Here is an 11,645-nt window from a genome sequence, read left to right on the forward strand (position 1 = left end):
TTACAGCCCAAAGAATGGCTCTATTATGCACGGACATAAGCGAGCTCTGGCTGTAGACATCTCAGATGACTGGTACCAGAGAGGCAAGGCTTCACGGAATTCCATCGGTTGGAATTCAAGATGGAATGTGGGGGTAGATTCTAGCTTTTGGTTTATAACGCGAGTCATCAAGCTGCTGATATCTTCAAAGAGGAGTAGGTTGTCTGTGGAGGGTATGTCAGATTCTGTACTCGTGTTTCAAGACTGTACACTTTAACACTTCTGTTACACACCCAGCCTCTTGTCCAGCTTCACTTACTTATACACTGAAAATGGGAGCGGTATGTTCTTTCAAGCTTCGGTACGAATCTACCAGACCAGACGGTGTCATAACCGAAAAGACGATGCGAATCTGCACTGCCCAAACGAAAAGGTTAGTACAGCGGTAATGATGTTGCCTGATATTCGGGAAGTGCCCAATTCGAATGTCGGTAAGGATACCGGATACCTTGATTGAGGTTCTTCGTTTCTTTCCTCAGTCCACCCAGCCAAGGTCTGGGATAGTACCTCGATTAGGCCACGACCGCTGCCTTCCAAGTTATTTCCAATTCATCACCTTACCATTCGACGCGACGAAATAAGTCACCGGAGAGAAAACTTGTAACCGCAACGTTATAATATGTTAAGACTGAGACCTACTACCAAAACGAAGAATAACAGTAAAATGTTCCCTTTGGCTGAAAATGAAAAGGCGTGGGGTAAAAGAGAGGAGTTACGCTTTAGGGCGGACCTCTGGCAATGACAGCTAGTCAGGCCCACTTCCAGGTAATAGAAGTTGATGCCAAGCAGCGCAAGGAAGCTATGCTCCAAACGACACAAAAATCAATCCAGAAGTAGTCTGTACGTTTCTTTATACAAGTCAAAGAACCGATCTGACCGAAGGCTGTAGTAATCAAGTCACGTAAATATACTTGGTTCCTCTTTTGCTCGAAGCTGGACACGAATTTGTTGTACAAGAAACGATTGAAAAAAAAATGTAATTCCGTATGTTATTATCCGAACGTGGTCTTATAGTGACATTCGCATGCTACAGCTGACGTCACAATAGAAGCGTATGCATTTCCTCTCACTGTTCCATCACAATGGGGCTCTTGATTGAATCTGCTCTACAAGAGAGCTGAGACGGACTGGCCCTTGCGCCGGTGGTACAATTCTTCATCAGAAGCCATGGGAGTAGATCCCCGCGCAGCGAAACCAGTAGCGAAACCTCAGCTGTTTGCTGTGTGCCCAGTGATACACTGGCTGGAAAGCACTTCACACAGTAGGCTAAGAAGTTGTAAGAGGATGTTGCAGACGTTCTCACAAACAGTTCTGTGTTTCTTCTTTAATTCGTGAGGAGGCGTGAGGACGAGTCCACTCGGTGCGTCGGTTACTCGTGGACCTGTTGTACGTTCCCTGGATGATGGATGATTATGGAGCGATCTGTAGGATAAAAATTGGCAGGGGAAGCCGAAGTACTTGGAGAAAACATACTCCACTGCTTCTTTATCCACCATAAATCCCACATGACGCTGCATAATCTGAGCTACTGACAGTGTCGTTAAATGTGCTACAAATACATGCACCTAACGTTTATCGATTTATTAGTTTGTGGGTCATATAATGATGCTAGATTCTATAACGTCTACTGGATGGATGACAGATGAATGATGAATTTGGAAGGATCTGAAAGGGGTGATCGTATCATAATTAAGTTACTACCAGTTATTTGCCTGGACGGTCTGAGGAAAGCCACAGAAACCTCAGTCAGAAGAGTAGGTGTCCCCACCGAGATTTAAATTGAGCACATCCGAAATATAGGCCCAGGGCCTTTGGGTGTCATCCGTTAGTTTCCGCGGGTAATACACGAGCGTGATGCATGGCGGTCCTTCCGCATTAAAGGAAGCTGTACGATTGATGTAGGCCATGAATAGAATGCTTCGGCCGGAAATTTTGATGCATTGCAGTGTTGAGTTGCAACAATCTTATTTCCACAGAAGAGCTACATTCCGTTTTGAACACAGCGCAATAATAATAACGAGACGTGACAGAGGCTGAGCACGCAAAAACCTTAATGCGCACCAACAACCACCGGCAGTGTTACGTGGCATGCACTCTAGTAACTTCTGGACGTGGTAAGGAAGGTGGTAACATTACAGTCACAGCAATATCCGTCGGATACTAGCTGAGTAAAGTGAGTTACAGCCGGTCACGGTAGCCGAGCGGTCTAAGGCATGTACTGTCTTCGCTCGCTTGGAAACTGGGATCGTTGGCTCGAATCCCACTCAGGGCATGGATGTTTAGTTTATATGTGTGCGTTTTTCTGTGTTTGTGTACAGGTAGAGGCCTTGCGACGAGCTGATCACCTTCCCAAGGAGTCGTACTGAATGCGTAAGATCTAGAAAAACCGAAGTGAAAGGAGAAGTTCATGGAGGTAGGCCTAGGCCCACTGGGGCTGTAGTGCCAAGGAAAAAGAAAAGTGAGTTACATTCGTTTGTTTGGTTTAAGTTAAAAGTGGGGAATAGGGACTCCCGCGTTGTTGGAAACCCGCGGTGTTTCGGGAAATTTCGCGAGAAATAATGTTTTTAACAAATCTGATATCAAATTACAATAGAGATAATATTGTGTGTAGGTTTAAACGCACGCCTTATTTAATAGGTGTTCTTAAAAGAGTCCGATGTTTTATTCTGATGCCACAACCGATGGCGCTTCTTCGCCGCATAAGTTTTCCCTTTCGTGTACATAATAATATCCATAAAATCGGAAAGAAATTAAATAACTGTATGTACGAAGTAAGAGCAAGTGCTGTAATAACACACCCCGCTGCATTTCCAATGTGTCACACTGTTTCCAACACTGGAGGGCGTTCCCGTAGCTCCTGTACAGTACCATCGGTGATTCCTCAGCAAATCACCGATCGCGTGTCCCACTCAGAGGGACCGCTCAGACGCAGTCATTTGAGTGAAGTTGTTTATCAAGAAGAAAAAATCGCTGTAAAATTTCAAACTTGTTTACGAAGGAAATAAACGAAATAATTTTGGGAGACACGACTAGACCAGTGGTATATCCGAATCCGAAGTATAGTGAGGTTGGGAGATGGATGTATAAATCCACATTTTCTTGCCCTCAGCACTATCTGGAGGTGAGTGGTCAGCTTGACTCCCCGGCCGCTTTACCCCCGGTACCCATTGGATAGGAGGTTGAGTGGATCCCAGAGCCGGTCTCAAATGAAGTGGAGAAGAGAAAATTCTTGACCATACAGGGATTCGAACTCAGACCCCTCTGTCGTATAGCTAGTCCCTATATCGACTACGCTATCCCGGCTCCTATAGATATTTTTCCTCCTAAAGCCAATATTCAAAAACCGGATGCGTCCTAAATTATTACTTTCTGAGTAATACGGTGTGTATACATACTGTACATACATAGCAAGTTCCGTAAACGTTAGATTTATCTCAGCCATTACGCAAATTCGAGCTGCCACAGCAGCCAGGTGTCGGCGCTTAGCGAGTTGCATGGACATAGCAGGTCACGAAAGGACGAGGTGTTCTGTTCCAGTTCATCGTGTTCATTCTGTGGGTACTGACAATATTTTGATGTGCATGTGTGAAGTTCAGTAGACTCTATTAAGGAGACAATTTATTATCTATTAGTTTTATTCGTGGGAAATAACGTTATACCTCCGCCTCGACGCACTAACCGTTAACATGTAGGTTAAGAGAAGAATACGGAAGAAAGCACGAGAAGTTCACAATACGAAAGCTTATAAAGCAAATAATGAGAAGTTCGGCTGAGTTCCTGCATGGCGCATGTCGTCCGTTTGTGGCTTATTTAAAGATATTCTCCGTAGCTCAGAACATGAATGTCGAATGTTAAGATTATTAATCAAAGATTGGAATAGATGTAGAAGGAAGCGCGTGTGGATTATTTGAAGACGCTCTCCCGACATTCTCCTAGAAAAAATGAGGAAGATGACAAAGAACCTCAATTAGCAGAGGCGATATCCCGACAGAGAATCGAACCAGGGATTTTCCGAATATCAATCAGAGGTTTTAGAGCCTGAGCCAACCTGTTCGGTACATGTGCTGTCTGTCTTTACTTACATCGTTAGGTGTGTTTTCTTATAAATATTTCTGATATTGATTAATTTGTCCAAATCCATGTAGGGATAGCCCAAAACACAATTTCCTATTGATTATTTATTCACAGTACCTTTTTCCAAAACAAATCATGTTCCATCTTAACCCTTTGAAGCCAAGTTGTTACTATATGTACCTTCGGCTGTAAGGTATTAAAACTCTACAATCTGCCCCCCAGAATATGTTTGTTTCTTATGGTTCTCACAATAAACAGCGACTGTTTCCTTAAACAGAATTATCCGATTGGTCTTCATAGCGGAGACGTAACGTGTTTCCTGTGAGGTACAAACTGAATTTTTGTATAATATTTAGAAGAATTTGAGGTTAAGGAAGAGTCGGGATAGCTCATTATGTACGGCGACTTGCTACGGCTGGATGGTCTGAATTTCAATTCCGGTAGTGCAAGATTTTTCTTCTCCCCAGCCTTCAGACAGGCCCTGCGTCCCACGCAACCTCCTATCCACTTTTTACCTAGTCTCTTTCCCCGGGGGTAAAGCTGCAGGGGCTTGATGCTGACCACTCACTGCCATCTAGTGCCGAGGTTAAGAATGAACGAGCTACACCTTCAGTTCATATGTCTTCATGGTATAGTTTTTAACTAATAAAGCACAGGGACAAATTTACAATTTACCATTTTATGGACCCATTCACCTTCTACGCGCGGGTCTGTTTGGATGTACTGGTGAGTGGTTCCTATCTTGTAAGACTTCTTAGAAATGAAAAAGAAGAGACTCAGTAGTATATTGTGTTTTATGACTTGAGGTGTGTTTGGCAAAATGTTGCGAGGAAGAAATATGTCAGTAGTCAGGAACAGTATTGGGGAACTTTACAGAGGGCCGCCGTCCCATAAGTCCAATATCTGCAGAGGGGTTTCGCCTGAAAGAAGAGAGACATGTTACAGAGAAGAGCCATTTATCTCAGCGAGAACTCTTCAATAGCGGTTGAAGGGCCGAGAGAACCCAGTGCCTGGAGAAAAGTGATATCTTTTTGAGGGGGGGGGGCTGGAGTTATTATACGACACCGTCAGTGTCTACACCAGGGAGAGCGAACTATGGCTAGGGGGCCAGATCCGGTCCGCGAGATTTTTTCCCAAATTGCGGAGCTACTGCAAACATGTTCCTGTGATATTATTCAAAATTATTATCTCTTTTTTAAAACTAAATCTAAAGAACTTGTCAGCAGCTGCAAGCAGCGCCATCTCTCACACTAATGTGCCGGGTAATGGCAGTCACTCTTAGCAGTAGACGTTTCCGTTCCAGAAATACTGCGTTGATCTCTTTGCGGCCTGGTAAAATATTTTCAACCTGTAATTCTGCCCTTTGGCTAGAAGGTTTTCCCATAGGTCATATAGCGTCGGACGGTAATCTGATTGCTGAATCATGAACTAGAAGGGATTTGGATGGAAGCAGTCGTAGCCTGATGGGAGTATTGTCCCGGGATTTACCTTGAGGGAGTCTGGATAGCCGTTGTCCAGTCAGAGACTCTAACCTACGAGTAAGAAGCATTCCTGCAAGTCAATTTCCTCGGTAAAAATCTGATACGATCTTTGCATTACAGTTCATTATCGTTGTGTCTCAATATGTGTGAGACATACTTGTAACGTATATCTGATGATGACTAGGCAGAACGTCCATCCATACAATCGTCCGGCCCAATTGGCATGTCGTACAAATGAATAAAAGGGGTATTCCTCGTGGGGAGCTAAACCGGGGAATATTGCAAATTTTTATGTTACATGCATGGGTTTGAGTCCAAGTAAATTAAGTTTCCAATTCTTTCCTCCCGAAGGAAACACCGAGACCAGTGGGTACATAATCTTCATATAGTTTAAAATAACCATGGTGACGAAATTGTTTACACTTGATTATGGCAATATACAATTTCATTATTTGTTTTCATTTGTATTAATTGTGTACTTCGAGCAGTTACAAATGCTGTCCTGTAATTTTATGCGTGTGAAATTCCAAAGAGAGTCACACGGCTTTAGCGGAAGAATGCTGTTCCTTTACAGAGCCTGCCCCGCAAAAATTGTGTACTGAATACCACAATGTGATTTGTGTGACTTCAGATCAGTAGACATCGCGAAAAATTTCTGAAACTGCAGGAATGAATTTCTTCTCCGTGGCTGAGTACTACGAGTACTAACAAAATTGTGTACAACTTCAATAAAATTTCGTCTGGACGAGCATTTCGGAAAGCGCCCCTGACGGGTGTACTTAGGGGGGAGAAGGAACGGAGAGATGGGACCGTAACATGAGCGAGCATGAAGATTCCGCAGCTTATAATATTCTTTCGTGACATAAACCTGTTGAAAGCACTTGGTTTGGTAGCCTAAGTGATTTTGTGCCGGTCACAGTAGCCGCGCGGTCTATGGCATGAACAGTCTTCGCTCGCTCGGACGCTGGGATCGTGGGTTCGAATACCACTCAAAGCACGGATGTTTGGTGTGTGTGTGTGTGTGCGTTTATTCTGTCTTTGTGTTGTTCTGTGTTTAAGTAGCGACCTTGCGACGTGCTGCTCACTAGTCCAAGGAGTCCTACCGTATGTAAAAATGATTACAGAACTGCATAAGAGGCCTGTGCCCTGAACGGGCTAGAATAGGCATTGAAAACAAAAGTGTAGTAAACAGCCTCCGTAATAGGATGAGACCATTTGAAGGAGAAGTCTAGTTTACAAGGTCCTCCATTCCTTGTCGTTTTATCAGACTCAAAGTACCGAAGACATGAAACATGCGAGTCTGTGCCCAGTTGGATGGGGGGAGGGGACATTAATTGATTGAAATGACAAATGAAGCGCGGATATTAGGTTTCACTCGAGACCAATATGCATTTCTTGACATCTGGTATAAGCTACGGATCTCTGGCTCAGTCGTGGATGGGGAAATATTATTTTAGATACCGTACGAACTGCCGCTTGGCTCAGCTGTAAACACGTAAGAAATTATTCAGATGTACGAACTACAGATATGTGGCTCAAGTTAAGAGGAGGATGCACTGTTTGGGACTCCACATGAATTATAGTTGTGTGGCTCAAGTTACAGTGAGTGCGCACAGTTTGAGGCCCCACATTTTCTGTGGACGTTTGGCTCGAATTAGGACGAGAAATTGTTGCTTGTGATGCCACATGAACTATGCGTGTGTGGGTTGAGAAACCACGACGCTTTGCTCACCTGTGGCCGCTGAAGCGTTGCTTGAGATCCCAGCTAGACAGGCTTCCTCTTTCGACTTGAGCCATTTGAACTGTTCCTCAGGGCTCAACACATGAAGTCCGTCCTAGAAGAAAAGAAAACGCATTAGGAGTCTGTAATATAATCTGGCACCTTTGCTATCTCTCGCAATGGAAGCAAATTTATGATGTCACCATGGTATCGTGGATGTGTCTTTTGAAACAAATTATTAATTTTAAACATATTTAACTGAAAAGGAGTTGTGTGGGACTGGGGTCTTGACAATGCGGAGCCAAATGAGCTCATCGCACCTTCCACTGTTGTCATGAATGACAGGTGTATATCGAATATGAAAAAATGGCGATTGATTGGCTTTGCCATAGCTTAGGCAGTTTAGTCACAGGATTCCCACAGCTTTGACCTAGGTTCAATTCCGGGTCAGGTCACGTGGAATTTATGGTAGAAAGTGACAATGGGGCAGGTTTTCTCCGAGTATATTTGCCCTGCAAATTTTCATTCCACCGAATGTTCTTTATTCATTTATCATCCGAGGCTAGTATAGAAACTCCGACAGTGGCCGACGTACCAGGTGGACTCAGTCCCATCCAACCCCACGAATTAAAATTAAAATAGGAATTGATGAAATTCTGACAAAAATTGTGGGATTGAAACTCATCCTGAACCGTGACAGACAAACGGATCGTGATGGCAGTGGCATTAATTCCCACGAAATGTTTGCACTTTCTGTTCACTGGTGTTAGCATAACGGACCTGGGAGTTATGTCATATTCAGCGCTTTCCAGTGTACTGAGTCCGACAGTTGCTACAAATAATTAGTTTTACCTTACAGGCATTCAGGTGGTGGATATAGCTCAGTTGGAATAGGGACGGGTACGTGCTGTAAGGCTGAGAAATCGGTGTTCGGTTATCGGCAGGCTGAAATGACATTTCTCCTTTTCAGAACGTCCAGCCTGTCCAGTCTTCTGTCCAGAGAGAACCAGGTCTTCTTTCTCTGGGGGAAAGCGACTGGGTCGTGAAACTGACCAATCATCTCCATCTGTTCCCGTGGTCAAGAATGCCGGGAGCTATATCGTCTCCTTCCCATATGCTTCCTTGGCACTAAGCTTGAACATGGCCGCGCCATAGTTCAAGCGGTTAGTCGCTGGCTTCCCACCGCGGCGGCCCGGGTTCGATCCCGGGTCTGATCAAGTGGGATTTGTGGTGGACAAAGTGGCGCTGGGGCAGGTTTTCTCCGAGTACTTCGGTTTCCCCTGCCAATCTTCATTCCACCAGTTGCTCCACAATCACCCTCACCTATCATCTGGGGCTGGTACAATAGGCCAAAGTGGCCGCAGTACAAGGGGCTTAGTCCCACCCCACTAGCAATAACAAAACTTTACAAATGCACGTACAAACAGGCACCAAGCACAAGACAAGACTTTTCATAACAGCCGGAATGAGTAGGCGAAGCCCGCCAAACTGAACTCAGACGTTCTTCGCGCCGAAGGATATTACGTGTAGATGTTAATGTAGGCAGTTGCTTGTATTGCCAGCTCTCGCGTTATTGTATGCTCGCAGTTATGCATTCATACTATTGTTATTAATGTTATCATTTTTCTGTAGTTGCTGCTCCTTTTCAGTTTTTGATCGGACCCGATATTACATTTGGAGACCATTTTAATTCAGGTCGTAAATATTCTAATGTCACAATATTCCAATAAATTTTTGTAAAATAATGAATCTGTGGTAAATGTCTCCCCATTCAAGTTTTGTTACAGTACCGCCAATACGTTTCTTGCAACGCATAATTTTCTTGTATGTCCGAATTTCGCAGCCTATAAACAATAAAACGTATGACCATCCGGTCTGCGCAGACTCAGACATTTTGGGAGAACATATCGCCTTCATATTCAGTGTGAACGGTCATAAGCTTAACCACTGCCAAGTTCAAGCTTCTTGTATTTTTCTATTTCTGGCTTCGCCTTCATATGCAGGAAATACCTCCCAGTAACACACCAACGGAATGTACTGTTTTCGCTCGCTTGGAAACCGGGATCGTGGGTTCGAATCCCACTCAGGGCACGGACGTTTAGTTTGTGTGTGTGCGGTTTTATGTGTTTGTGTACAGGTAGAGGGCTTGCGACGAGCTGATCACCCGCCCAAGGAGTCCTACCGTATGTCTAAGAACTACTAAACCGAAGTGAAACGGAGAAGTTCACGGAGGTAGGCCTAGGCCCACTGGGGCTGTAGTGCTAAGGGGAAAAAACACACCAACTCCACGAAAGAAAGAACCTGCCCCTGCGTTCTAAGGAACCGAAATATTCCAAATGGTTTTGTATTGCACTCGGGTTTACTAAGTTTCTGGATTTTTTTTTTCCATCCAATGATCTAAAAGTATGGACTGTCTTCAAATTATTCTTGCTCGGGACGAATGACTAACATCACTTTTCAAACAGTCTCGAAGTACTGAATTTTTCTCGCGAGGCTCTCCAGCTCGCAGTAACTTCGAAATAGCCCCACTCGGCCCCCAGAATAAAGACAATTGTCCACGTCTGTACATAACGCCGACGGAGGGGACTAGACAGGCATCCTCCACAAAGAACAAAACTGAGAAAAGAAAATCCACTAAAATATCAATAGCAACAATTAAAATTATATCTAAGAATGGCCAAATTTGTGTATTAACATAGAGACCCACATATTTTAGGGCGATCCGTAAATATTCTGTAATGGGTTACACGGCAGCTTGTACGAACTTTTTTGCTTCCCTCCCCTCCCCTCCTCCCATTGCAATATAGCCTGGCTACGCTCACGCCACTATATTGCCAACTTCTGGCATGGATACAGTTTCGAGCTCAGATCGCACACAAGAATGGGGACGAGAGTTTCCGCATAGAACAGCAAATGTTTATACAGTTAATGAAGTTCCTACCCAATATCCAAAGACGTTAAATACCCACAAAGTTAAATAATAGTAGATTAACATCCCCTTTGGTAAAATATGCTCATACGAATTACTCACGCTGCATGAACAAGCAAATACGTCGTTACTCTTGTTGGTAGCTAACAAGGAAAATCTGCGAGTGAGGTATACAGATATGTTCTAAGCAAATTCTTCTATACGTGTATGGAGGAAACTCAGTTAATTTCGTCTGATCCCACGCTACTAAGAGCGTTTAGACCAGTCCAAGTGAATAATTTGAATAACTGGCTTTAGAGGGAGTTACGTTGTCAATATACGGACAAATCTGTTTGGTCGGTACGTCAGTATACCAAGAGGGAGATCGCTGAATTACGGAAGAGTTGCAAATTATACTGTTTTTTCTTACAAGCATTTAAGGTGATTTTGCTAGTGTGGTGACATACCTTGATCTATTTCATATTGTGTGCATGGCTTCATTGAATATGACTCCTTTTTTAACAACATATATTTTACATTCTCAAATACAGTCTCAGTAGGCATTTCAGATACTGAAGTAAGTAAAAGTAAAGGTGTCCTTGTAACAGGCCGTGGAGGCCCATAGGGTTGTGAGATGTTGAGGTTCCCACATTTTCTAACAATCGGCTCATAGATAGTGGCAAGGTTGTTAGCCCTACGCGCCGGCCGGCCTTTACCCCCAAGAACATTCCATGAATATTCCTGGTACTCATTTCTGTTAGAGGCTGAATCGACCCCAGTGCCATAGTGCAGCTGGAAGGATTAGGTCAATTGAAAAAATTCCAATGACCACATCGGGACTTGAACCCGCGACCTTCCGGCTTGTAGCATAGTGCCTCAACAATACTGAAGTAAGGTTCTTAAATTTTTAACTTGGATGCCACTTTCAAAGGTTGCAAAACAATAAGTGCATATGTGTGACTGCTGAATGTTGACATGNGAAGGTTCAGGAAAACCAGGTTTGACAGAAATTAAATAGGACACGCCAACTTCTGGTATATACTGATGATAAGAATATATTTGGAGGTAACATAAATTCCATGACGAAAATCACACAACTTCTAATTGATCCTAGTAAGGAGCCTGGTCTAGAAGTAAACGCAGGGAAAACTAAGTATATGTTCTTTCTCGTCACCAAAATGAAGGGCAAAATCACAATACAAAAAAGCTAGTAGGTCATTTGAAAAAGTGGCAAAGTTACAGTATGTGGAAACGACAGTAACAAATCAAAGTTGATCCATGAGGTAATTCAGAGCAGTTCCATTTCGGACAAACGTTCCTACAATTCAGTGCACAACTTTTTATCTTCTCGTCTCTCGTCTAAAAGCATAACAATTAGAATATGAAAAAGTACAGTTTCTCCTGTAGTTTGCTATGATTGTGA

At 43.6% G+C, this 11,645-nt stretch overlaps 1 protein-coding gene across 1 annotated transcript in view; it reads right to left on the reverse strand.

Moving 5' to 3' along the window:
* LOC111865909 (secretin receptor) overlaps positions 1 to 7,429 on the reverse strand; it is a gene marked incomplete at its 5' end in the record, with an annotated part of 82,122 nt that extends 74,693 nt beyond the window's left edge. The window contains one exon of the mRNA XM_023854349.2: positions 7,327 to 7,429. Within this exon, the coding sequence (XP_023710117.1) occupies positions 7,327 to 7,429 (103 nt within the window). The remainder of the gene's footprint in view (positions 1 to 7,326) is intronic.
* Positions 7,430 to 11,645: the final 4,216 nt, after the last annotated feature.

The sequence above is a fragment of the Cryptotermes secundus genome, unplaced genomic scaffold, assembly GCF_002891405.2.
Source record: "Cryptotermes secundus unplaced genomic scaffold, Csec_1.0 scaffold1826, whole genome shotgun sequence".
NCBI classification, from domain to species: Eukaryota; Metazoa; Arthropoda; class Insecta; order Blattodea; family Kalotermitidae; genus Cryptotermes; species Cryptotermes secundus.